Genomic DNA, 26,765 nt, shown 5'->3' with positions numbered 1-26,765 from the left:
CACCCCAGGACAGCTCGGCACATCCCTGCCCTGTGACTTTACGCACAGGGAAGGAAGCTGCTTGAAAGTTTTATGAATCCGTGGATTCAGGTGACAGGGGTTTCCCACTGAAAGTTAGTGCTGCATTACAGCGGCCCAGAATTAGTAAGACAGCAATATTGCACAAGCCAGCATTTTGTGGTGTTCGAGTATTGAGATGACATCGCACCTGCCTACCACTAAAACAAGCACAGCCTCACACACACCCTGCCAACAAAGCTTGCTCCCACCTGCACTGCCTCAGCTCCAGCTCTCACTTGTCTGACCCAGAACAAAATTCACCCAGGCCAGGGAGTTGAAAAAGCCTCCATGCAGACAAAGATCAGGACTTTCCCTTGCTGGATTAATTTTTCGGCAGTTTGCTTACGCCCAGAAACCCAGGTTCAGGGAATCAAATTTTAGCATTGGCACAAGGAAAGAGGCAGAACTAAGCTGGGGTGGGAGTCACAGTGTCAATCTACATTTACATCAGCGTATACCACCATGGAACAGCAGTGTGACACTCGCATCCATCTGACTTGGCTTCAAGCCAGCCTCAAGGATGCATCCTCTGAAGAATCAGAGGGTTTTTTCTGGGCATCTCACAGGAGTCAATTTCATTAAATTTTTTTTTTTTGACCAGACTCCAACGTCACCCGAGAATGGCTCAGGCAGCGTCTATACTATGAAAACTCACCCAGATGGGCATTGACTCTCTTACCTTTAACTGTCAGACAAGTCCCCACATCACTTTCCGTTTTGTCCAGGATCATGGGCACGTAGTATTGACACAAATGTGAACTTTTTCCTCAGTCTCTGCACCTTCCTCTGAGACTACCTGAAAAGCACCTCTTTTGAATGTTCCAGATGCAAATCAATCACACAAGAAACTCTTTAAGTAAGATTTATCATTCTTTCCTGCTTTATGGACTCTGGTCCCAATAGAGCTACCGTGGCACTACCCTCTGGAAAAGGAAGTGAGTATTTTGAGGTTATTCCACCCAGAAACGGGACAGAGGCTCTCAATATCACGACTTACTTTAGAGCATACAGAATCGGTATATGAGACAAAGAGACGCCACCACAGGAGCACAAGTTTGTATAGATATGTCCATAGATCTGTATTTTTATTGTTTATATATATTTATAATATATTTATATATTTTTAAAAGAATCCCTTCAAAAACTACCCTCCCACCTAGCAAAACAAAGATTAAACAATCAAAGATGGCAGCTGCATCCTGGAGCAAAGTATCCCAGGGGTCTCATAGAGCCAAAATGATTGCTGAGCACCAGCACACTTTTCCCAAGCTTCTGTGATGCCCTGTGGGTGCAAAGGTGACTGACAACAGTTTTATGGCTCTTTAAATTGACCTGTCAGTAGACAGGGAGAGAGAAAGACATGGCCGTGGCGATAGGGGCTTGAGTGGTAGGGGAAACGGCAACGCATACAGCTGGAAGCTTAGAGTGTGAAATGCTGTGATGAAAAGGAGGGAGACACTGCCTGGAAAGTCAGTCATGAAGATGGTAAAGAGAACAAACATGCAGGAGAATTAGGTGGCAAGATGGATCTTGGGGAAGAGCTCAGAAGCATCACACTTGGGACCCTTGCTACCCCTCCATCCCTCAAATCTCTTCCTCTCACCCTCCCAGTTGTGAAGGGAGATCCAACTAGTTTGATTTAGACCAAATCTTCGCACTGCCCCGGAGCCTGTGGAGAGAGGGGAAAAAAAAAAAAAACAAAACAAACAATTCAGAGTGGGCACTCAGGCTCATCCCCCACTTCCTTTTCTAAACACACACAAAGAAGAGTGGCCGACATTCTTCACAAGAGGAGAACACAAGGAAGGCTTACGAACTCTGCTTCAGACCAAGAGCCGCAGATTTCCCCTCACATTCGCAGCAGAAATGCTCAGCTGGGACTACATCTCTGACCACCCCCTGTCCAGGGAGCAGACCCCTGCACTTAGTAACCTCATTGCTCCGAAACAGGGCTTCCCTCAGTTCACCTTCTGAACACACACACACACACACACAGAGTAGCTCTTTTTGTTTGCCCCTACTCCTCACCCTTTGGCTTTGGAAGTTTTCTTGCTCGCCTGGCGCTGGTTGGTGCCAGGGGCCGGCTCCCTGAGCTCTGTTAGGTGCTGTTCCGGGTCTTGGGATGTGGCTGCTGCAGCGGCTGCTGTCGTCACTTTAATGGTCTTCTTCAGGTTTGCCACCTGCAACAGCAAAAAAGCAAGAACCAAGGGATTTCCCAACGTTTTTAGTTCGTTTTCATTTTGTGGTGGTTTTTTGTGTTTGGTTTTTTTTTTTAAAGCAAGCCCTGGAGTGAAGAGCTGCAAGCTCAGGTCAAACAAAAGAGCTAACAGCTGTCCAGCCCCCTGCGCCGCAGGGGAGCATTAAGCTGATTTAGGACTCTTCTTCAGGCACAGCACCCTGGGGGGGTCTGGCCTAGGGAAAAGGTAATGCCTCACTTGAGCACAGACTGTAACAACCACAGGGTACTGGTTCTAGTTATTTTAAAGCGAGGGGCACTGGCTGCTCCCTCCTCGGCCCACTCACCTCGCTCTCTATCTGCTGCTTAAGTGCCAGCTGTTGCTCTTTATGTTGGTTGGCTCGGCTAACCTGTTCTTCAATGCCTGACAAGACAACCTCGCAGCCCTGGCACCTGGAGACAAGACGCAGAACTGAACAGGCCAGGTAATTTACACAGCATAGAAAGAAATGTGAAAGATGACAGATTTCAACTCTAGCAGCCAAAAAGACCGGAAGGTGACAGCTACACCAGGCAGGGAAGACACAGGAGCAGGAGTCCAATGTAATAACGTAGTGACGTTATTACCTGGGAGGGGGGACATATTACAGAGCGACACTAGGTTAGGAACTACAGATACATACTCAGCAAGCCTCCTGCCAGCAGCCAGGACTGTGCAAACGTTGCTGTGGTCCCGTCACCCTTCCAGCAACAAACAGGGGAATTTGGAAAATTATTTTGGAAAACTACTTTCCGTTGGAGTTTGGGAAAGGGGATCGAGTAGGCCACCTCACAACGCTACCCCCCGGCGACACACAGAGGATCCGGGGAAGCCACCGGCCACTCCTGCAACCTTTTTTGGGTGTTAGTATTGGGGGCTTCCTCCTCACCACTCCTGCAATGTGCGGGTGATGGTGCTTAGCTCCTCCCTCCGGATGTCCCTCCCAATGCTGTAATCCACCTCCAGGCGCTGGTTCCGCTGATCCAAGCTCCCTCGCAGCACATCTGCATACACAGCCTCAATCACGAGGTCCTCCAGTTGCCGGACGTTCTTCAGCTGTAACTGCTCCAGCAGCACTGAGTAGGGGATGCACTGTGGAAACACAACGGTAACTAGCATGAGGTAATCCCAGCAGAAGGAGGACTTGGGGAAAAATAGGGCCACTACCTTGATCTTGGCAGCCAGAGTGACGACTGACAGGTGCCTCAGCTTGTTCTTCTGAGCCTCTGTCAAGGGAGGGAGGTTTGCTGCTTCAGCTGTCGTCAGGGGAAAGAACAGAGTATAAGAATTTATGCCTCATTTTCCATTTCCCATCCCCACGCAGCAGCATCTGCGCCATGCCCGTTTCTTAAAGCGTCTGCACACCAATCCCCCAAGCGATGCTTCGTCTTGCCAAGCCATCCCCATCAATTCTCAGCTCAAAGGACCTTTTCTGAGCAGCCTTTCCTCCCCTCGGCCTCAAGTCATCCTCTCTAGCTGTCCCGCGCCTTATTTATGCGGGTCTGCAGGTCCCAGTGGATACCTAAGTCTTTCCCCTCGCCCCTCAAAAACGTCTCTGTCAAGATGTTCTTGGAAATGCCCCACGCAGCTGGCAAATGGCAGCATTAATTACTGCCAGGTACTCCAGCGGTCTCGGCCCCAAAGCGCAATCAGGCGTCTGTCGGGCCGTAGCGACGGAGGCACGGCTCTTGCTGCAAAAGGGGGCTGTGGGCAGTTTGGGTGAGGGTCTGCAACACCTCGGGGCTCCGGCACCGAGGGACCGCCGTCACGGGGAGGGAAAAGGGGTCCCCGAACCGCCTTCCGTCCCCGGGGCCCGGTCTCACCCAAGTAGTCCGCGTAGGTACCGTAGGCGAAGATGGTCAGGAGGCGAAAGACGGGGGAAAACTCGCCGTCGGCCAGCTGGGGGGGACACAGGGTCAGGCTCCATCACCCTCCGGCCCCGGGGCCGCGGGCAGGGCCCGGCGGGCCTACCGACCCCGGGGCGGGGTGGGAGAGGGGTGGGAGGCCGCGGGGGCCGGGGCCCGGTCCCGGGGCCGGTCTCACCTCCCGGACGGCGGGCATGTCCAGCAGCTCCCCGAAAACGTAGATGCCCGGGGCCTCCAGCACTTGGTGGATGAGGCTGGCGAGGGCGGCGCCGCGGGCCGCCTTGGCCAGCAGCAGGAACTGCTCCTGGCTCTGCCCCGTCACCTTCCCCTCGGCCGCCATGGGACCCCGCCGCGCACACCCACCCACCCACGGACCCCCACGGAGACCCCGGTCCCGGCCCCGGCCCCGCCGCCGGCCGGCTCAGCCGCCACCCCGCCCCGCCACCGCTTCTCTATGGCACCGCCGTCGCTAGAGCGGCGGCTTCCGGGTAGCGTTAACTCCCCGACTCCGCCGCGCCTTCCTACCGGATTGGGAGAGGAAGCGCTAACACCCGCCTCCGCCTCTTTCCCTATTGGTCGGTTAGAGAGAAGAGCGGCGGGGTAGGGTTTGCCGCCAGGGCGCCCCCAGCCGGTTGGGGTGTGCGTGGCCGGGCGGGAGCGGCCTGCCGGCGCTTTCCCCGCCGGCCGAGCGCCCGGACCGGCACCGGCACCGGCACCGCAGCCGAGACCGGCACCGAGACCGGGACCGGGGTCTCCCGGGCGCGGCAGGCGGGAGGCAGGCCCACGCCGGGTGCCCGCCGTGGCCTGGCTTGGCCTGACGCGAGCCGGCGGGTCGCGCTGAGGCCCGGCGGGGCGGCCATTACCTCACCCGCCCGCGGCCCAGCCTCGGCGCGTCCCCGTCGTCCCCGTCCCGCAGGGCCCCGGGCAGGGCCCGCAGACCCCGGGGGTTCGGGGCCCTGGGCCTCCAGCGGCCGGTTGGGCCTCGGGCCTTGGGGTGCAGCCACCCCCCCTCCCCCCCGGGGTTAACGGTGGCCACCGGTTCGTCACCGGCTCCGGCCACGCTGGTCACAGGCAACGGCCGGCCGTCGCCTTCCCCTTTTCCCACCGCTTTTTTCCCAGCCTCGTCCTGCTCGCCGCCGGCACCTACGCGCTGTTCTTGTCTTCTTTTGCCACCTGTCTTCCATCAAAAACTCCCCGCAAAATGCACCCGGCGAGCCGCAGCCGGCCTAACGGTGACGGGCGCCACGCGAATATCCACGTATTTGTGGCTTTCCCCATACATTTCGGTGGATACTCTCTACCCGTACAAAGTTTACGTCAAAATAACTGGTGAGAAAACATAACGCCGCTATATGGCACAGCGTTTTTCGTATTTCAGCGATATGTTCTGTAAGGACCACTCCAGAATTAAAAGAGGTGCACAGAATACCTTGCGTGTGCCTACACATTGCTCTCGTCTTTGCTCGGCTTTCACACCATTAAGATCTCACTATTTTGGGCGGCGTTTGGGGGATATGTAAATGTAAGAAATCTTATGTTGCAAAGCACTGTACTTATGTATTTAAACTATGCATTTTTTAAATCCCTGCGTGCACCCCCTCCTCTACTGCATTAATTTTGGCGAAAAAAATTGCTTTACTATCTGCTGAATCATTAACCATCGCACTTGTCAAGAAATGCGTCCCTGATGCAGGCAGGGTATGGCCATAAAAAGGTAGTTTAAACACTCCACAAGGATAGAAATGTTTATGGTATGCTTTAAGTATCAATTCGTGGGCAAATGAGTCAGTGTAATGCGATCAGGAGGCATCACCGAGGGCACGCTTCCCCGTGCTAGGTGAAAGAGCTGTTTTTATGACGATAGGACTAAAAAGTGAGGGTCATTTTGGAAAAAACCTTCATCGCTCTTCTTGTCTTGTGTAAATCATGTGGAGGGTGGAGGTGAGTTGCGAGGGGGACTGGGAGGAGCGCAGTCCGCAAACACTCCTTTCGATAAGCAGCATTAAGCTCTTTGGCCAAGAGTTTCCAATCCGGCACCAGCTTCCTCATGGCTGGCTTCTTTCGAAGTCAAGGAGGTTTTTCCCTGAAAGCAAAGGAGGCAACAAATTGATGGGAGCCCAATATAGTCTGTGCAGGCAACACGGTTTTAGCGTGTTAAGATCTTAGCGCTGTCAGGGCAAGTTTGCACTCCAGCACATGGTTGCCCGCAAGGGAATCGGACTTCAGCTTGGTCAGTTTCGCATGTATTAAAGGCAGTTGACTTGTGCCTTGCCAGGCTTCTGTAAGCTTAACATCTTGAAATAAACATAACATCTTGAAATCTTCGCCTGGGTAAAGTCTATGTTAAGGTTTTACTTGCCAGTATCAGCAGCTCTCTTCTCATCACTTGCTTTGACTCTAGTTCTTCTCACGCAGCTGCTGTGGCTGAGTCGTGGAGAAGGCTCCTTTGGGGTACTGTACTGCTCCAAATGCAATTGTAGAGCTGGAAAATACAACCTGTGGCTGCCTTGGGGAGTTAGGTCATGGCGTCTCCCAGTGAGAGGCTGCTCTGAGCTCATTTGAACAGCCACATGTATTGTCCCTACCGCTTCTTAGGGTCCCTTCAGTCCCTGAGACCCTTCAGTGCTTGGTCTCCACGCTGAGGCTGCTGACAGAAGGAGGGAGCAGTGCAGACAGCAATGGTCGGTGTGGAAAACCGAACTTCTAACATTAGTGGCCGTGCCACTAGAATTAGATGGACGTCACTCAAAACTAATTCCAGGCAGAAGGAGCCAAATGTCTCTGAGTGCCTGGGCCAGGGAGGCAAACGGGTGCCCTGACGGGGGAAGGCACCCAGACCCTCAGCCCTGTGCCGGTAGAGCACGTTTTCATTTCACATGCTCTGATGTCCCCTTACCTTTGGGATGTCTTAGTCTCATTTGCCTCAGAAATCTGGAGCTGAACAAAGAGTCTTCTCTGGTCAGCTTCTGTTGGTACGTACGCGTGGGCGCAGTCAATCATCTCTCCTAGAAAAGTGCCCCAGAGGCAGCGGTTCAGGGCATTGTCAGAAGCTGTCCTGCCCCGGGTCCTCGGTGAAGGAGGTGGTAAGGAGCATCTCCTGCACTCAGTCGGGTAAAACGTGACCGAGACACTTTTTACCCAACAGACACGTCTTCAGGACAGGCGGAAGATCACGGTAGCCCAGGGAAGCAGGGAAAGGCTATGAATCTGTATTCTCAGAGCTAGCAAAGTCTGGGCTTCTTCATATAGCAGGATTAAAGGAGAAGCAGGGCTTGTAAGGTTGGGTCAGAGCTGTGAAGGCAGGTTACAGGGCAGTATTAACAAGAGGACTACCTCCTTCCTACTTTTCCCTCTCTGTTTCTGTATTTAGGTCTGATTCACCATAGCCTTACACCTGCTGTATTCACTTACACCAGCGCAGAGCGCATTCAAATCAAGTTCAGCCGTAACCCTGCTGATTCGTAGTGTTTTATTACTCTCTTCCCCACCCCCTCGCCAGCTCCTTCCATCTCAGTTTTATCTCTCTATTGATCTGTTTCTCTCACACTCTCTGACACGCTTGCTGCCTTTCATTATTAGCCAGATAAAGCCAGGCAGCCGGAGCATCCTAGCTACATGGTGCTCTCTCTGTCCTCCTCCTCCACTCCGATCCTGAGGTCCTACGTCCTCTGTGCCGGGTCCCCACATTTTTGTCTGCTCCTTCTTTGTCCTGCATAGAGCTAAAACAAGGGCAAAGAACAGAAAGTCCTTTGAATGAATCGGATCCTGAGCAATCCGAATGAGAAGGTCATCATCTTCCTAAAAGACGCGAACCCTCGTGAGAGTGCATGGTGACATCCTCATAACTTAGCAAAGTCTCTGCCTCGTGCCTAGATCGGGGTGCCGGGTGTTGAGATTAAATTCCAGACTCCTGGAGTCATTAACTCCCATGCTTTCACTTTGTTCACAAAGCAAACGCCTACCTTTATGGTCACAGGGAGACTGTGAAATGTGATTTTCATGTAACCTAAAGAGTCGGAAGTAGGAGGCGAAGAATGCAGATGAAAGCAAGGCTTTACAACATTTCATAATTTTACGATAAATCTTGTGACATGGGGAGGTTCTGCGTTGTTATTTCTGAATGTTTGGGATTTCTAATTCTCACTGTAACCACCCCTGGCATCATCTCTTTCTTCTGATCTCGCTCTGATCTTTCCAGAAGAAACCTCCATTCTCTTTGTACTGTAGATCCACCTTCTTTCCTGTGCGCTCACTGTCCCACTTTAAAGCCTGGAGAGCTGTACTGTCTCATTCTAGGTTGTTTCTCTCTTCACCACCGCAGAATCCAAATAACTTGTCAAAGCGCTGGTGATATTTTTTCCCCAGCCCTTCTCCAAACATAGCTAGGGTCACATCTCCTGATTTTTCACAACTGTGTGTAACACAGACCCCAAGACAAAAACACTGTAAGGACAAAGGAGGCTGGGGTGAACCGCTTGGATACCAACACAATCCAGAAGGCTTTTAACCCTAGAACTTGTGCTGGGCTAATGCACACAGGGTCCTAAGACCCGTACCTGGTTATGCCTAAAGGCAGCCCAATATCAGCCTCTTACAGAGGAGATTAAAAAGGGAGTAACTGCACGGTAACTCTTCCTCCGATCGGCTCTCACAGCCCTCAGGATTTTGCAGACCGGCAACTGTCTTCCAGACAGGCCTTTGGTCATGATTCAAAGACTCCAGAAGAGAGAGGATCTTGCACTTCACTTGGTAGTTTGTTCCTGTGATTAATCACTCTCCAGTGACTGGCTCGTGTTATTCTCTGCCAGAATACCTGGTAGACTTTTCCCCAGGAAGGAAGTGATACTGCAAGCAAATCATGTCTCGTTCTGCTTTTTGATACATTAAACAGGTTGACCTCTTTAAATTACTGAGATCTCCAGCCTTCGGATCACCTTTGATTCAAAGTTATTTTTAAAATATGGAGCATGAAGCAGTGTACAGTTTTCCAGTATGGAACTTACCCAGACACAGAGAGAGGTTTAATCATCTCCTCACTTTGCTTCCTTACTTCTGTCTTTGCACAGCCTGGGATCACTTCAGATCCATTGCTGCAGCCTGGCCCACTGGCCTTATGTTGGGTTTTCTGCCCGTTACGGTCCCTAAATCCTTTTCAGATCACCTCTTTTCAGGACTGGAAGTTGTTCTTTGTAGATTCGGACATTTTTTCCTGCTCCTGCCTGTACAATGAGCTCTCGACTATCTTGTAAGAAGTTTCATGAGAACGACCACCTTACCCAGTGCAGTAGGTCATTCTGTGCTGGTCCCATCCTCATTATTTTTAACACTCTAACAATATTTGTGTCCTCAGTAAATTGTGTCAGAAAGAGCTATATCTGCTCATCAAGCACTGAATAAAATGGTGAGTCATACCTGACCCAGGACTCGTTCCTGGGCATCCACATAGAAACACTGCCACTCACCGGTGGGCTTCCAGGGACGACCTCCTTTGCGTTTGCAGGCCATTAAAAGGAGTTAACCAGCTCACTTAACCTCCTGCTCTGTTAGTATTGCATAATGCTATTTTTCTCTCATCAGCATGCTTTGGGGTATTAATGCTTCCAGAAGCCTGGATAGATCTAAGGCATCACCTTTTCCAAACAAACCTGTAGTCACATCAAAGACTGACAAGAACAAAACAAGTTTATGCAGCAAAATCGGTTTTCTCCAAATCGGGCTGATTGGCATTAACTGGAGAATCTCATATCAGCTCTTTGTTGCTTTGCCTAGAAACTTTCAGGTCTTCTGTTTGCTCTTTACAAATACTGGCAGGGCATAGCTCTCTTCCAGTCTTCTGGGACATCTCTGATATTCCAGAGCTTATTAACCAGTTGTTTGGTGAGCAACAGGGCCGAGGAAATTGGGTTCTCTATGGACTTGTTTCCTATATGTTCTGTACTTCCCGCGACCGTACCTTCAACCAGGGTATCTTCACGACACCCTTCCCACAGTCTGCCGCATCCGTGAGTCCTTTCCCCTTGGTCTATACCCTATGTCGCCGGGCTCCTCCTCCACCCCTCTCTAACATGCACAGCTTTCCCAATATTTTCTGCTTAATTCTTTTGGCCTGCTGGCTGTCCTGCTCCGACCTGTGAGGTTTTGCCCAGCAGCATGGCTGCGGGCTCTCTTCCAGTACAGGCACCGAGAGCGTCTCTCTCCTCTGTCAGGCTGCCAGGTTTTATACAACTTACCGGAGCTCATTTACCTTTTAGACTCTCGTTCTTTTGTCAAACCTACGGCAACTAGCAGTCAGACGGACAGACAAAGTTCTGCAGATAGCAGGGCAACCATGTGGGTCTCTCCGCCATTAGGAAACAACGCTAAAAACAGCAGCAGTGGGCCGCTTGGCCTCAGGACTCTTGGGTGTAAATGATCTGTACATGATGATTTAAAAGTGACTCTGCCAGACAGAAATAAAAGCCTCATACCCTTCCCAGGTATGGCCGGGCAGGGAGGTACTTCATTGTCCTCACATGACATACACTGATCCTGGTCCAAATCCTGGCCAAACCGAGGCAATTTTTACATTTCCATCTTCTTTCCATCACCACATCACCCTCGCCTTAACACCTTCAGAGTAATACTGTAGACTGAGCGTCACTCTCATCTTTCCACAGCTACCGAACTGCTCCTCCATCGGCCCACCTGATTCCATCTCTCCCCTCAAATTTCCCTGTAATTTTACGTTAGCTTTCCTTTGAGCCCACCCCATCCAGAGTACCTCCAATTGCCGCTCTGCTTGTCTAAACCTGTGCTCCAAACAAGCAGTTCCCTTTCTATCACGTAAGAGAGTGACATCAGGCCTTGCGCTCGCTGTTCCCATCACCTCGATGGCTTTCCTGACTCCCCCCCACATCTCCCAGGGTTTCCCTGGTCCGTACAACATCCTCCTCCTTGTTCTCTCGCCTATCTCCGGCTCCTTTTGCTTCCTTCCATGGTTTTGCTCTTCAGGGGGATTTTCAGTGTTTGCGTCATTTGGATTTTCGCCCTTTAACTGACCTTTCCCCGGTTGAAATTTCTCGTCTGTTTTGTGCTTCCCAATTATACTAAACACATTCGTCAGGATTTGAAAAGGTCAGAAAGAGCCCATGTGGCTGATGTAGCCCCTTCCAGAGCTTTCCACCCTCCGCTACCCCCAGGGTGAGAAGGCAGGAGGAGAAGCGCAGAGAAGCAAGGCAAGCCGCACGCCGGCTCGCGCCGCACCGCCGTGTCCCCGGCCACGTCTGTACAGGTGGTTTCTTGCGATGCGTGTGCGAGGGCTCGCTGAGCGAGCTTCGCACAGATCGTTTGTACCAGTCCCGGGAGGGCTAGAGATGAAAAGGCTGGAGAACGTGACGGAAGCCTGGATAATCTCTGACATAAAGCCCCGTGTACGTGAAGGGGACAAAAGCCGGGGGGCTCAGCCGTGTGCACGCTTGTTGACACACAATGGCACTGCATCTCACACAAACCCAGACCGTGACATGTCCCCCGGCAGCGCCGTCCTCCCACGCCCCGACCTCCCACTGACCATGAGCCTTAACACGACCGCAGCCCCGTGCCGATACGCCCAAACAAACACGCGAAAAACCTGTTGACTCTCCCAAACACGCTTACAAAAACGTGCGCAAGGCTCAAACGTTCCGACACGGGAAAGCTGGGATGAGCCTGGTTCATTAGCGCGGGAGCTCGCGGGAGGCCTGACGAAGAACAACAGACTCAGCCCACTCAGGTGCCTGTCCAAAGTTGGCACGACCTGTTCCGGGCATCCCGCCGTGCTCAGGTTTGGTACCGTGTGTCCGGTCGTCATCCGTGTCCATTCCTGATGCAGTGGCAGGTTGCTTTACAGCTCAGTGCTGCCTCTGCTCTTTCCTTCTGTTTCTTCCCAGGGTCAGTCACAGTCTTTCCTCATCGCTTTATGATGAAAAGTTTGATTGTTTCTGGGGATCTGAGGAAATTACTTTCTTGCTTCCTCATATTTCAGACCTTGGAGTGGAAACCGTCTTTCTGTCATTGACTTTATTCTCTCGCCCATCGGTTGCTCAGCTGCTCCCTTCTGATTTGGACTGTGCTTTCTCTTTGGTACTTGATGGTGGAGGGAGATTTTCCCTGTAAGACGCCCGGCCCCTCAAAGGCACATCGGCTTCTTTCTTTAATTTCGCTGTCACATCCCTACCATTTCCAGACTCATCCGTCCATCCCTGGCAGAAACACACTTGGGGACACGCTCAAACGACCCGGGTGATCCCTCACAACGGGGAAACCCACCTTGGACGGGACCCCCCCCCCCAAAAAAAAATCGCTCCCCCAGCACCCTTGTGTCCCACCCGACCCACGCGTGGGCTGCTCGGCTCTGCCCGTGAGCTTCCACCGGACCCCGCCGCCCGCCCACCCACCTCTCCGGTACCGGGGGGGGGGCCGGGGATGCGGGGGGGGGGCATTTTCCCGAGGGAACCGCTGCGGGGCGGAGAGGCGGGAGGGTGGGGGGGTGAACCCGGGGGAGGGGGATCCCGGGGGGGGTGAGGGGTGGGTGGGTGGATGGGATGGGGGGGGCCTCCGCCCCCAAGGACGGACCGGTCCGGGGGTGGCATTCGCCGGGAGCGAGCTGGAGCGCCGGGTCCCTTGGAGACACCTCTCTCCATGGCAACCTAATCGCTTCCTGCGAAGATCCCGAAATAACCGACGAGACGGGGGAGCGGAGCGGAGCCGAGCGGAGCGGAGCGGGCAGCGGCGGCGGCGGCGGGGGGGGGGGGCAGGTCCGGCGGGCGGGCAGGGGGCGGGAGGAGCCGTCGCAACCGGCCGCCGGGGCAAGGGGGGGGGGTCCCGGGCCGGGGCGGAGGGGCAGGGGACACACACACACAGAGACACAGGGAGGCGGTGCCCCCCCCCCATAGCCCCCTCCCCGGCTCGCCCCTCGGGCTGCGGCGGGGGCGCCGGTGCCGGACGCGCCGGTGCCAGCAGCCATGGGGTTAACGGGAGGCAGCGAGCGAGAGAGACAGAGACAGAGAGAGAGAAAGAGGGGCTGGACCAGCGCTCGGCAGCTGTTTATTTCAAGGCATCTCTCGCTCCCTCTCCCTCAGCCAGGGCTCAGCCTCAGCAAACCTTCCTCCTCCTCCTCCTCCTCTCCTTCCTTCGTCCTGGCCATGAGAGGCACCGGCAGCAGCAGCTGTGCCCCCCCGGCCCCCCGCTCCGCCGCCCCGGCTGCTCCCCGCTCGTCTCCCCGCAAGGTAAGTTCATCCTCGCAGCCCGGGCTCGGGGGGGGGACACACACGGGGCGGGGATGGGGCTGCAGGGGCGAGGGGCAGGGAGGGATGCGTGCCCGTCTCCGAGTCGCCTCTCCCCGTCTCCTTCCCTGTGTCCTTTCTCCCCCCTTTCCTCTCCCCTCTCCCCATCTAGGTGCTCTGTCTCCTTCCAGCCGGCCGCCTCCTTCCTCCCCCCGCCGCCTCCTCCTCCTCCTCCTCTTTCCGTCTGGGGCAGGGGACGCCCGAGGGGCTGGGGGGGGGGCACGGCCGAGGCATCGCTGCCTCTCGCCCTCCAGCTCCGGGCTCCATCACAGACCTGTTGTGCTGGAGCGCCGGAGCCTGCGCTGAGGAAGGCGACTTCAGCCGAATTGGCGCAGCTGGAGAAAGGGACCGGAGGGGTCAATGCCTCCTCCCGCCCGGCCAAGGGGGCACCGTGCCGGAGAGAGCAATTCGGACGTGGGGACTCGGCACCTGAAGCACTCGGATGCCCGGGAACAGTAGGAAACTGGGAGGCAGAAGATTGGCAGACTCACGACATGTATTGCAGGCAGGCACTAGATGGCAGGGGACCGGCATCCTAGAGTGCTGCTTGGAATGGGGCCACACTCACAGTTCCCAAATGCGGGGAGACTTGAGCTTGCAGGACCGCCGAGGGGCTTCACACGCCCATTCCCTAGCTACCGAAATGGCCAAATGCACCATCGCCCCTTCCAGCCCCGGATTCCGCCCCGGCCCAGGATCTCGATACCCAGCCCGTAAGCGCTCGCCCTGGCACAGGAATTCCCACCGGCGCTCACCGACCGCTGCAGGACCCGCACTGACACAGGGCGAGCGGTGGCAGCCCCTCCGCGGTCCTGCCGGATCCTCCCGGGCGCTGCCACCGACCCTCTCGGCCTCAGACACCGGGTAGGGCAGCCTGACGCGAGCCACCGCATTCAGACCGCCAGCCCCCAAATTCAGCCCGCTCCGCGAGCTGCCGCCCCCGGCCCCATGCGCAGCGGGAACTCCTTCCCCAGACGGCCTTGGCATCTCCCACCCCGGCGTACCAGCATTCGGATTCGGGCTCCCGGCTGCCAAAACTCCTCCGAGTGCAGCAGAATTACCTCCCCTGGGGCGGCTGCTCAGGGATTCCTCCCGTTCCCCGTCCCCACCCAGCCAGATACAGCAGGACGTATATATAACCCCTTTTCACCAGCACCAGGTTCATGCTTCCTGCTGCCGAGCCAGTAATGACTGCATCTCTGCCTCCTGGACCACGAACTCCGGGATGTCCATGGCCACTGAGAAAAATATAGGCGTGGGGTGCCTGAGGCACCAGGCAGTGTGTGGGGGTCTCGCTGCCAGTGTCTGAACTCGCTCTGCTCAATGCTTGGAGATAGCTGCTGGGTTCCACGGTCCCAGATCACAGTCTCGTATCAGTAGCTGTCACCGTAGCCCTTGATGCTGGCTAGGAGTTAAAAAAATGACAGCCAACCTAGCGTTCTTCCTCTGCGAGGAGGGCTGGGTCCTCCTCGGGTTTGTTTTGGTTTTTTTTAATCACTATTTCGAGTGGGATCGTTGCTGTGGGGGAGCTGGGCGAAGAAAGGATTTGCATGAAGCTCTCGGTGCTGCGGGGTTGCTAATGGCGAGCGTTATTTCAGCCGGCAGTAAGTTTCATAATCTTGGCCCAGCTCCTGTGAATGTTCTGTTCCTCAGGGTCATGAGCCTCTTCCCCCTTCTTCCATCCCTTCCCCCCTCTCCCCAAACTGGTTGGCAATTTCATTGTTCCAATGGAATATATCCGTCATGTGAGGTCATCGCTGCATAAGGAGAGGTGATTGATTGCTTAGGTCACTGGGGCCTGTCCCATGCTGGGCTTTGAATGCTGGCTTGGAGACCTTGAACCGGACTCGGTGCTCAAAGGCGAGGCGATGTGGGGTGCAGAGGGGCACGGTGATGCATTCCCAGCAGCTTGAGTCGCCGAGCAAACAGACTGCTGCATTCTGAACTAGCTGGAGCGCTCTGAGAGCAGACGGCTTCATTCCTAGAGGCACAGTATCACAGCAGTCAAGCTCGAGATGTTACAAAAATACAGATAGATCATCATCTGCCAGCCGAGCCAGACAGAATCGGGTGCAACTCTTTTCCCATCCCCGGATGGAAGGAGACTCTACCCGCTTCTCACTAACACGGCTTGTATGTGCTCGGCTTCATCCAATTGCTCTTCAGTCAGAGCTGATCTCAGCCAGGCATTGAGAAAGCTGTGAGATTCTCAAATTTTAAGGCCAGAGGGACCATTTTGATCATCGAGTCTGACCTACAGCAGAGCACAGGCCAGAGAATTTCACCAATTTCATTTCCTGTGTCAAGCCCATAACTTCTGATTGAACCATAGCGTCTCTTTTAGAAATACAGCCACGCGAAGGCTCCAGGCAGTAGGGAATACACCACCTGCCTAGGTGAATTGTGCTGGTGTGTGACCCTCTTTATTAATAGTATTGTTCCTCATTTGAATTTGTCAAACTTCAGCATTTTCTAACAGAAGGTTACAGATTGCATTTGATGGGAGGGAGCTACAGCACGGGTATTGCTTGCGCACGGCTGGCACCTTGGCCCTTTTATTGCTGTGATGGCTTTTATATTTGGATAGGATTTATCTTTGGGACCACGGTGTACATGAATCCCGGACACGGAGAAGGAGTTATTGGCAGCGAATCCTAGGGCTTCCCCGGGGCGCAGTAGCATCTGAACTCTGGAGGTCAGGGTGTCACATTCAGCGTTTAGTCTGTGCTCCCTGCTCAGAGCAGGAGTGCCAACAGGCTTTGCTCCTAGCCATTAGTTAGGATGTAAATTCCCAGCCCCCTTGATGAACTGGGATACATGCTCTGGGGCACGGCGACCGAAATCTGCTCTCTCACGTCCCAGCAGCAGCGGTGGGTCCATGCTGCGGGAGACTTACAGAGAGGAAGGAAGCACAGCTGGGTCCCTGATGCTGGGGAACAGCAGCAGGATTCGTGCTTCCATCCAGCAAATGCAATGACAGCAGCTCCTAATAGATTAGCCCCAGGGATCTCGGGTCTGGACCAGTACTGGGGTCCATATGCAGTAGCAAAGAGCAGTGTAATTCTTACTCACAGCTTTCAAGCACCAAGATTCACAAACTGAGCTCAGTGAAGTGCCCTGGGGAAATAGCTTTGTCATTCACACTCTGTCATCTGTGCATCACAGGACTGAAACGCTGCGATGGAGGCTATGTACCTAAAGTGAAAATACACAGGTCCGTCTTTGGACCCTGGGAGTAGCCCTGTCCGTTTTTATCACAATTAGACCTGGAAGGCAGATCTGAAAGCGAGAGCCATGCCATGTGGTGCTGGTGAAGAAGTCCAGTCTCTCTGCTCTGGCACGCAAAGGCCTCTTGGATGGTGCAAGCTGCATGGATACTGGGATTTGTACGTCCAGGCAGTAAGAGCATTGGCATCCCCTCCTCCTCCTCTCTGAAGATCTACCAGTTTATTCAGCATCCATGCCGGGAGCTGCATACAGAGCTGAACGAAGGGCATTTGTTACACTTGCCCTCCAACGCAGCAGGGTCTGTGCCCGGGACACTATCCCCGCTGCCGGTGGCTAACTGCAGAGTGCCCCAGGCACGCTTTATCTGCCGCTTTGTCAATAAGCCACAGGGACCTCCAATGCTCTGTTTTGAACGTGAGCGCTCCGTGCGCAGTAGAGTCCAGCCCTCATCACCGGGTGGCATTTCCATCCAAAGCCTTCCTTTGCTCTCACGGCATTCATGCTACGGGAGGCACCTCTGTGCTTCTCCCGGCTCCTCCGCAACCATGCCTGGGTGTGCTAGGGCAGGGCACGCTCTCAGGCTCCGGCCACGATACGATGAGCAAACCAGAAGGTGTTGACTGAGACCAGCCGACGTTGCCTCATTCCTGCACTCACCTGGAGCCACCTTTAGGGCTCTTCACCGTTAGCAGCAGGACCTGCGCACAACAGTGTCTCAGGTCTGAGGCTTACGCCCGATGTCCGGGCTGTCGCTCCCACAGCATGACGTGTACATGAAGAGGCCAGTGCTGGGGCTCACTCCTTCCCCTCAGCTCCAGTTACAGCTATTTCCTGCTCCATAGGGCTGAAATTCAGAGTACCGGGTGTGAAAGCAATTCAGGATTTGGCTCTGTGGGGTTTCTTATTGCCAGGCTTTAGACCCTGGGAGTCCATGGTCTGGGGTGCAGTTACTGGAGCACACAATCTCAGCCGAGAACTCCATTGTAAGACATCCCAACAAGTGAGAAGAGCGCAGCGAGCTGGGTGACCCAGCACACGGTGCACCCACATCCAGGCACGTTTCTGCCAGCAGAGCCATCTGTGTTAGGAGGAGTGCTAGCGGTTACACGCGCACCCCTAATGTACCACCACCAAACTGGAGGTACCGAGGTCGACCTGCACCTGGAGAAGATCTCCGCTCCTGGCGTGGCGCCGTCCAGATCCACATCTCCCGCTACCTGATGCAAAACGGCCCGCAGACCCTGAAGACCAGACCCGTAACTGAGACTGCTGTGCCACAGGGTCTTCACCCCAGGGGTCTACTGTCCTGTGGGCAGTCCCAGGCATGGCCCCAGGCACTCCAGGCCACCTCGAAACCACTCAGGCCGTTTGTGTGCCCTCTAGCCCGGGGGCTCACACGAGGAGGTCCCTGATGCTTGGAATTCCCTCCCTTTCCAAAGTCCAAAAGAAATTCTGTCACGGATTTGTGTTGCCAGACATGATCTTCCGCGGCATCGTGATCGTAATCCAGATGGCCAAGATCTCGCCAGCCTCTTGTTTCGGAAGAAACTTGCTCCGTTCTGCTGCTTCTCTGCAGAGCTGCATTTTAATACTGAGTCCCCTCCGAGGCTTAGAGGTTCAGGAGCAAAGTACAAAGAAATGCTGAGAATAGCTACTCTTTTCTCCTCATCTTCATCTCAGGATCCCTCCAGAGACTGATCTTGCCCCGGAGGGAAGGGCAGGGCACTAGCCGACAATTCCTTTTTTTCTGTGAACTTTGTTTAAATATTTAACAGAAGGAAACTAAAAATATCCCCAGTTAATGCAGCAGGAGCTAGACAGCTACTCACTCTTGGGTGCCCTTCCTCCCAGCCCCTCTCCTCAGGTGTTCATCAGGGGCGTGAGTCCCCTTCCCACAGCAAGCACCGGGCTTTTCCCTCAGCGAGAAGAAGCCTCCCATTCAGGAGGGGCTGCAGTTTTAGTTCGGGGCATGGAGGGAGCAGGAGGGGATGGCAGTAACCCCTTGGGAGCCAGGAGGTGCAACGCAGCTGGCTCAGGGCTGGAGGTGCAGGGATGGCCTCCGAGTTGACTCCCTCGGCCAAACATCCCCGTTTCTCCACGCCGGCAGCCACGGAAGGGCGAGACCGTGGGTTGTCAGCATTCATGCTTTCCCCTTTGCGACAAAGGAGCGAGCCGAGTATCTCGGATGAATTTTTTTTTTTTCGTGCGTGTGCGTGCGTGCGTGCGGTCTTTGTTGCGGAGAGGATCCCGGGTCAGGCACAGAACAACTCACCGGGGAAGGGCTGGCACTGCGCTGTGCCCAGCCAAGGGAAGGGACAGACGGCACGAAGGGCAGCCGTGCTGCCGCTGGGCTGATGCCAGCGGGGGGGTGTGCGGCCGGTGCAGAAATCCAGCCGGAGGGACCAGCCCTTACTCCGTGTTACCACTGCTGCCTCGTGCTGCTCGGCCACGGGAGGTGGGAGAGACAGGGGAGGAATAGGGGAGGAAGGGAGGGACGGGACAGCGCAGAGGACACTAGGACAAGGAGTGTGGGAAGGTATATTCCGTGTTAGCTAAGAGGAATGTAAACACTAAATATTTGATGGGCATATTTTTTCTCCTAAATTCTTTAGTAGGGCTGGACTTTTCTCGCTGATTCACTCTCTCTTTCTCAGTCTTCTTGGTTTATCACTCTCGTGCTTCCCCTCTCGCTCCCTCACTCTGGCACACAATGAAGAGGCTCTTCTTTAATAAATGGATTACACGCTCTACACTATAAATAAACACAGGAATTAAGATTCCAACTTGTTCCTGCGATAAGCAAACAAAGATGCCGAATCCCCCTTCTCGGCCCTCAGACGGGAGAGTCCCCGGGGAAGCTGCGCATGTGCCTCCGCACGTGTGCTCCAGAGATTGCTCCTTGCTTTTGCGTGCGTATGCTAACACGTGTGTTTCTGTGCGGCGTTGGGGTCGGGGGGGACGCCGCACCTCCGTGCAGGAGAGCAGGCAGGCGTGGGGAGCACGAGAGCAGGAGCCGGTGCACGCGTGGGTGCACGGGCGGCCCGTTGCCCTCCCCGCCGGTGCCGCGGGGGGAGCTTGCCGCCGTGGGACCTCCGGGGAGAGAGCGGTCGCCGCTGGGTTGAGGGGACGCTAACACCTCTCCCTTTTGGTTCCCAGTGAAGAAGATGAGACGGGATCCTCGCTGAGCAAAGACGCTGTTGCATCCGAGATGGAGCCCGGTGCCTGGTAGGTTCGCAGCTTCCCACGTTCGCCGGCGATGCGGGAAGATGATGGGAACGCGGGTGGCGGGCTGCTCCGGGCTTGGGCTTTCGACAGGAGGGATGTGTCAGATGAGGCTTTCTTCTTTCTCCCCCCCGGTCCCGCAGCAGGATGCCTCCGCTCCTCTCCCGCATCCACTCCCTGCAGCTGTGGCATCTCCTCCTCCTGGTCTCGGCCGTCCCTCCTCCTGGCGTCTGGTCTCTTCGCTCTCGGGGTCCGGCGGCCGCTCGTCCTCTTTGCACCCGTCGGAGCCCCTCGGCCCCGCGACCCATTTGCATCTGGGACAGGACCCCGCTGCCGGAGAGGGATTCTCGCTTCGCCCTGCCGCGCCAGCGGGCCCCGGCGCCCCGGGGGGGAGAGCTGCGGCACGTCGTGCGGCTGAGGCGCCAGGCGGCGGGGGCCCGTCCCGCCACTCCCTCCGGGTTTGAGGACGGCATGCCCTCCTCCCAGTACCCCTGGGCCATCGTGTGGGGCCCCACGGTGTCGGATGAGGACGGAGGGGACGCCAACTCGGCCAACCCAGGCTTCCCGCCGCTGGGTTACACCTTCGTCTCGCCCCACGGGATGGCGACGGCGCAGCCCAACTCCCACTCGCTCCTGCACAACGCGGGGCTCAACCTGCGCGAGACCCCCGCCACCCTGCGGCCCTTCTTGTTTGGGCCCCGGGGGGAAGGTAAACCTGCCCTTTGCTTCTTTCACGGCCCTCCCTGTCCCCGCAGCAGCAGCTCCTTCTGCAAAATTCACGAGGTTCTCCAGCGGGATACCTCCCTTTGCACTGCTGCTCTCTGGGGACCGGTGGGGGTGGCCGTCACACCCCCCCCCCCCTCTGTCTCGCAGGTGTGGACCCCCAGCTGTACGTCACCATCACCATCTCCATCATCATTGTCCTGGTCGCCACCGGGATCATATTCAAGTTCTGGTGAGTGGGATTTGGGCCGACGGAGGCTGACACCACGCGGGTGGGTGGGCAGGAGGCGCGTGGGCTTGGGACCCATTTTTCCCAAGGGCGCGGGTCTGGTGCCACGAGCCCGTGCGAGGTTTGGCACAGCGGGGTCCCACAAAAACCTTCCGTCCTCGAGGGCCAGGGCTTGTCTGAGGGGGGGCACGTTCTACCTCGCCCCTCGTCTCTGTCCAAAGCTGGGACCGCAATCAGAAACGCCGGCGTCACTCGGGGCAGCAGAGCGGCGGGAGGCAGCAGGAGAGCCAGCAGCCCCTCGCGGACCTCTCCCCCACCACCGTCAGCATTTTGGGGCCCTACAGCGACTCCCTGGCCCCCACGCCCGAGGCGGAGGAGTCCAGGCAGGGCCAGGAGGGCATGGAGAAACTGGGGGGCCACGGGAAGAGCACGGCCTTCCAACTCAACCGGTGAGTGGCCGGGGAGGGAGGCGGTGGCGGGGCACCGGCAGGGGCAAAGGGTCTGGTCGGTGGGACAGCGTAAGCACCCGTCGCTAATTGATTTCCAATTCCTTTTTTCCTCCCAGAATCCCACTGGTGAACCTGTGACGCTCACGGGAGAAGCAGAGCTGGCTCCCCCCCCACCCTCCCGTCACAGCCGGCGAGCGCAGACTCCCGCCGCCTCTGCTACCCCAGGAAAAAAAAAAACAAATGACCTCCTTGTGCCACGGCCCGCCACCACCATTATTAATTAACTCTGCCAGGACGTGCCTGGGCAAAAGGACGAGCTGGGCCTCCTTAGTCTCCCGCTGGGGGAAGGTTGGGGACCCCCCCCGCCCACGCAGGACAGGGTGATGAGAGAGCGGGGTGGTGGGAGGGAAGGCAGCTGGTGGCGGCGTGAAATTTTGGCCTCCCCGGCCCCTCTCCTAGCACACACACACACGCTTGGATCTCCGTGACTCTCTCACCAGTGCATGCCTGACATCGGGGGGTGGGCGAGGTGGAAAGGCGTACCCCTGTCCCCGTGGGCCCTAACCCCTCTGTGTGTCCCCCCTCCCCACGTCGTGCGCTTTGAAGTGAACGTCTGGAGTTCAGTGGCTGCGGGATTGCTCCCGAGGCCTTGGCCCTCCCGAGGGTCCCAAGGGTGGGCGAAGCTTGGGCAGAAGAGGCTCACACAGCACCTGGGCCCCCCCCAGCAACCCCTTTCCTTGAAGGAAACGTTACCTCGCCCCTAGATGGAAGATACTCCCATCTTTCCATTTTCTTTCTGCCTAACACTCCTCTGTTTTTTTTCTCTTCAGCTTGTATCTTTCTTCATCTCTCCATCCTCAATTTTTTTTCTCTCAGTTCCTCCCCCTGCCACTTCTCTCTGCCAGTTAAAATTGGAAAAGGTTCCTTTAGCTTTCCAAATGTTTTGATCTCTTGGAAGCCTCCTCGCTGTCCCCCTCCACTCCCTCAGTCTCCTTCAGCAAGGTTTCTCTGAAGAACATCAGTCTATGGTGATGTTCTTCAGAAAACCTGAGGCGAAGCCCTCTGCTCATCGTGTTATTTAGCAAGCGTCCCGTTGCGGTACTGCCAAAGCAGCTAAAGCATGGCATGCAGATATAGCTGGACACGAGGAACTTGAGTTTTGCCAGGCTGAGGTAGGGAATTGCTTTCAGACACTCATGCTATGGGCGACAAGCAGCAGACGTGACTCTCTGTGCCTGGGATGACAAAGAGCCCGTGATGACGAAGAGCAATTTGGAGTTGACCTTGGGAACATTGGGAGGGTTGCCCTGTGCTGCTGGTAGGTCTCTCCTGGAACACGAGGTGACTGGAGACCCAGGCAATGCTCACCAGGAGCATGGGAGAGGGGATATCGGGGGTGCCAACCTTCGTAAGTGTACTGTCCCAGCTGGTTGGGGACCGAAACCAGTGGCACAGGTATTGGTGCAAACCGGTTGCCTGAGCATGTGCTTCGGGGCTGTGGTGGTCTGTCGGGCAGGCAGCCACGCTGTCAGTTCCTTGTGTGGGCACGATCGGTGCGTCTCAAGCTCTTCCTATGCGTGGACCCATGGGTGTTGCTTTGAGGAAGTGTGAAATGGCAAATTTCAGCTCAATGACAATAGTTGCTCTCCCTTGGCTTTTGTGGACACCTTCAAAGTAATTCACAGACCCCACGTTGACAGCCACTGAGCTGAAATGATGCAGATTTAGGTTAGGTTGCCCCTATACTGTACAAACACCTTCAGCTGCTGGACTGATGTGGCCAGAGACAGGAAACTCACCCATGATTAGAAGGCCCTAATGCACCATACAAGGTCTGTGACAAAAGTCGTCTTGGAGAAAAGGAAATGGCCCTTTCGTCTTTTATCTCTGCAGTAAAAGCCTATTCTTTATAGGACAAAGCACAGAGTATTTCATAAGAGGCCTGGTTCTGCCCATTTACCTAGCTGAACTATTAGGTGATCTCGGGTCCCATCTGACTCACCGTGAAGGACATTTAAATGAGAGTGTAAATTGCAATAAGCTTTGCAAAAAACAGTAGAGATTTGGAGAAAATGACAGGTCAAATAAAATTACTGGCTTATTAAAAGCACAGAATGGCTGAAAGATGTAGCTGGAAAAGGACTCTGGAGGTCTCTAGTCTAAGCGCAGGTTGAGTCTCCGCTTACAGCAGGGGATATTATTGCTTTATCCTAGATCGATCTCTTACCGAGCCTTTTCCTTACTCAGGCTCCATTCAAGGCTTTGGTGGACAGTCAAGCTGCAGATGGGCAGGACAGAGGAGGGGGCAGATGGCTGTTCCTGCCCCCCCCTCCAACCGAGGGCAGCTCGGGGCTGGTCCCCCTCTCGCTGGCACGTCGGCGCTGGGGAGGCCATCTGCACCCAGTCGGCAAGAGGCTGCGCTGCTTATTGCTGGCAGTTTACGATATAATGCCTTCAACTGGTTTAAGTAATTTTCCAGACCGGATTAATTAGATGCTCTTTGATCAATAGCGCTTGTTGAAACAAGGCTAGAGTGTAGACTCTACTACTTCAAGGGCTGTCCTTGGACTTTCCCTTTCCACATGCCCAGAGGAGAGAAGGTCTGTAAGAAGGTGGCAGGGCACCACGGGAGGTGTAGTGAAAACGTTTTCCAGCGCTTGATGCAGGGAAGCCCTGCGCTCTGCTGGCCAGGCTTTTGTAAACTCTACAAACAAATCAAACTGCGTTGTTTGGGTTGGGTTTTTTTTTCCTCCTTTAACATGTCCCCGGTTTTGTTAAAAGTATCTCCAGGGAATGAGGCCTTTCACAGGTGCTGTGGTAAGGGGGAAGCTGGGGAATGCAGCTGAGAAAACTCTTACAGTGACAGAAGCTTGGATATGCTGAACATCTTTTCCAAGACCAATTTTTGTAGCCAAATACGTTTTTATGACAGTCATTCACTCTCTCACACAAAACAGGTTAGATATGGGAAACAACTTCATTGTCCTGCCCAAACTTTCATTGCTACATTTTGTCCCTGGAACAAAACATTCAAAGCACGTGTGGACACATAAGCTTCTTCCAGTCAATAAATAATCCCACCGGATCTGTTTTCTCCATGGCTGGAGCCTTATAAACCATCTTCCCCTACGCAGACTGGAGCCAGAGCGTGCCTGCCGTCTCTTCCCTGGCCCAGGCTAATAGTCCGTGAGACGCACACACGGACGGATTGACAGCACCGAGTACCAAGCCAGGGCAGAGGCCAGCACCTTCTCAGTCACAGCCCACCAGGTTTCCCTGTCTTCTAGGTGACTGGAGGAGAAAGATCTGGATTCATTTTTTCCAGTGGAAATTTCACAGAAAGAAATATGTGCGGGGAAAATGACTGACAATGTCCGTAGCCTTGGGCTGACCCTGTTTCTGTGCCATTAAAAGGGAATGTCCAGGTGGGCTGGGTGAGTTGAAGGCACCGTGTCTGCGCTGAGCTCCTGGAGGGACGTGGCTTTGTTCAGGCAAGGGTGGTCTCTCTGTGAGCGCAGTGGGAAGGTCTGGGGACAACCTCTCCTCTCCGCCTTGTAGTGCTTCAGGGCAGGAACTGGAGTCTGCTGACCTGGCAGAGTGGCACGACCACGAGGCCAAATCCTGCTCGGGCTTTTCCATCTGGTCGGTTGCGACTGGTAGGCAGGGGCGCAGACCTCTGGTGTGTGCTTCCACAACGCTCCTCCGGTCCAGTTTACGGGGACTCGCATCCAGCCAAGCATCCCACAGCTTCAGAGAGGGCTATCTACCTCTTCCTCAATGGCACCTAAGTGCCCTTGCAAATTTGGTCCCTTCATTCCCCACAAGCAAAAATGCTTGGAAAGGAGAGGTTTGTTCATTCCCCACAAGTTCTCCCACGCGATCACCTTCAGACTGCTCTGACTTAAACGGTGGCACAGCCTTAGAGCCGAGTCCTGCAGCACAAAAGCCCTGGGCTAAACTCCAGCTCCCCGATTGCAACCCCGCCGATGTCTCACTGTAGTCCTGGCCCTACCTTGGCAAGACCATAGAGGGGGGGCCCGTTCCTTCACCGACTGCTGGCTCTCTACTCCTTTTTTCCTGTTGTTTTCCCTCTCCCACTGTTTTCCCGCTTCCCACTCCTGTCCTGTACCATGGTCTCCCTCCCAGTTATCTCTCCCCTCCTGCTGTTTCGCTCTCCCCGCTCCTCTCTTGTTCTCCCTTTGCCACTCGGTCTCGTTCTGCCGCGGCTCCCATCCTCCCCTCCGTCCTCCCTCCTGCTTCCCCGCTCAGTCTCGCTCTTCTCCCTCCCCTGCCCTTGTGCGCTGTGATATATATTTTTGTAGGATTTATCTTCTCCTTGTGGTGAAATATTCAATTCTTGTGGGATGTTAGTTTCAACATTTTTAAATAAACCTTTGCAAAATACTGAAAGCAGAGCTCTTGCTGCTGTGGAAGAGGCCGTAACGGAGATGGCGGGGGGGGACAACAGGGACTTCACCCCGGGCAGGAAAACAGACATCTGGCATCCCACAGCCTCCTCCGAGGTGGGTAGACGGGGTGATTTGGCCCCACGTCCATCTTGCCTTGGTCTCCTTGCTGGCCAAAGAGGCCCTTTGACCCCCGCGCATTTCCACGGGAGGTGGCCCCTGATGGAGGAGACCCTGCACACCCCCTTCTCCACCCAGAGTGGCTCTTCTGCCTCTGGAGCTGCTGCCTCCCAGCCACGCTGTGGGGCTGCTTCTCACACACCAGTTCATGCTGGGAGCCAGGGTGGCCGGGAGAGGTGAAAGAAGCTGAGGGGAAGGGAGGGAGACGGAGCGATGCAGGCGCAGAAGCTTCCCTCACTCTGTTCCCCGCGGCTGCCTCCGCAATTTCTATTTACAGCCCTGCTGCCTCCCCTCCTGGCCACAGTGCCGCTGCTGTTGCTGGTTTCCAGGGCTGCTCTGTAATTAAGCATCCTTGTCTTCTGCAACTCCCCCACTTCGCAAGCCTCGGTGGCGATCAGTGCTGGGGTGGGCACGGAGGGGGTGCTGGAGACCAGCACCGGACACGGTGGCCACCCCAAAGGGCCATTCCCCAGCAATGGGAGGACGATTGCTGGGTGCTGGGGACGGTCCCTGGCCTCTGCCCGCTTGCTATCCGAGTCCGTCAGGCACTGGAGGTGTCCCTGATCTGTCGCTTTGCTGTCGGAAGAAGGAGCGGGCTCCCCACACCAGACCTGACCTTGGACTCTGTCCTGGGGTCTCTGCCCACTGGAAGGACCCAGGACCACCTCCTGCCATGGGGCCAGACCCCTCCACATGGCACCCCGTGCCCCGGACGGAATCTCTGTGGGCTGGAGGTGGCCCCAGGCCGATCAGAGAGGAGACGCATGCCTGCGCTGGCTGTCCCAGGGCACGCACGCGTCAGGGGCTGAACGGCACCTCTTCTGCCCCTGTGCCGAGCGTGGGAGGACGGAGTCCCTCCCCCCTGTTGATTTAGGTGGGTGGTCA

The 26,765-nt window shown here is 55.5% G+C and overlaps 2 protein-coding genes and 1 long non-coding RNA gene across 4 annotated transcripts; 1 reads left to right on the top strand and 2 right to left on the bottom strand.

Moving 5' to 3' along the window:
• Positions 1-1,114: 1,114 nt before the first annotated feature.
• Positions 1,115-4,565, bottom strand: COPS7A (COP9 signalosome subunit 7A). Its single transcript, XM_069785997.1, has 8 exons — positions 4,320-4,565; positions 4,100-4,175; positions 3,444-3,532; positions 3,166-3,368; positions 2,584-2,689; positions 2,089-2,240; positions 1,664-1,729; positions 1,115-1,342 (listed from the first exon to the last, which is right to left on the bottom strand). The coding sequence occupies exons 1-7, from the start codon at positions 4,479-4,481 to the stop codon at positions 1,690-1,692; spliced, it is 828 nt and encodes a 275-aa protein (XP_069642098.1). The 5' UTR covers positions 4,482-4,565; the 3' UTR covers positions 1,115-1,342; positions 1,664-1,689.
• A 1,307-nt stretch (positions 4,566-5,872) lies between these two features.
• Positions 5,873-12,906, bottom strand: LOC138685747 (uncharacterized). Its single transcript, XR_011325176.1, has 2 exons — positions 12,734-12,906; positions 5,873-7,432 (listed from the first exon to the last, which is right to left on the bottom strand). It is a non-coding gene; the product is annotated as an uncharacterized lncRNA (long non-coding RNA).
• A 141-nt stretch (positions 12,907-13,047) lies between these two features.
• On the top strand, positions 13,048-25,704 carry PIANP (PILR alpha associated neural protein). Of its 2 annotated transcripts, none has more exons than XM_069785996.1 (6): positions 13,048-13,386; positions 19,828-19,896; positions 20,040-20,602; positions 20,767-20,848; positions 21,067-21,294; positions 21,411-25,704. In XM_069785996.1, the coding sequence occupies exons 2-6, from the start codon at positions 19,880-19,882 to the stop codon at positions 21,430-21,432; spliced, it is 912 nt and encodes a 303-aa protein (XP_069642097.1). In that variant the 5' UTR covers positions 13,048-13,386; positions 19,828-19,879; the 3' UTR covers positions 21,433-25,704. The 2 variants fall into 2 exon arrangements, with proteins under 2 accessions (XP_069642097.1, XP_069642095.1); XM_069785994.1 differs by having other exon boundaries at positions 13,050-13,386; positions 20,037-20,602.
• Positions 25,705-26,765: the final 1,061 nt, after the last annotated feature.

This window comes from Haliaeetus albicilla, chromosome 6 (assembly GCF_947461875.1).
Source record: "Haliaeetus albicilla chromosome 6, bHalAlb1.1, whole genome shotgun sequence".
In the NCBI taxonomy this organism is placed as follows: Eukaryota; Metazoa; Chordata; class Aves; order Accipitriformes; family Accipitridae; genus Haliaeetus; species Haliaeetus albicilla.
Note: the sequence above shows the minus strand (reverse complement) of the source record. Positions and strands in the feature narration are given on the sequence as shown.

What these genes read in the sequence shown, in the direction of transcription:
- PIANP (XM_069785994.1), top strand. An exon ending in GTTTGGGCCCCGGGGGGAAG is followed by an intron (nt 20,603 to 20,766) that starts GTAAACCTGCCC and finishes TCTGTCTCGCAG; the next exon opens with GTGTGGACCCCCAGCTGTAC. An exon ending in GGGATCATATTCAAGTTCTG is followed by an intron (nt 20,849 to 21,066) that starts GTGAGTGGGATT and finishes CTCTGTCCAAAG; the next exon opens with CTGGGACCGCAATCAGAAAC.
- COPS7A (XM_069785997.1), bottom strand. Translation starts at nt 4,481, where the DNA reads ATGGCGGCCGAGGGGAAGGTGACGGGGCAGAGCCAGGAGCAGTTCCTG. An exon ending in ACATGCCCGCCGTCCGGGAG is followed by an intron (nt 4,176 to 4,319) that starts GTGAGACCGGCC and finishes TGTCCCCCCCAG; the next exon opens with CTGGCCGACGGCGAGTTTTC. An exon ending in TACCTACGCGGACTACTTGG is followed by an intron (nt 3,533 to 4,099) that starts GTGAGACCGGGC and finishes CCCTGACGACAG; the next exon opens with CTGAAGCAGCAAACCTCCCT.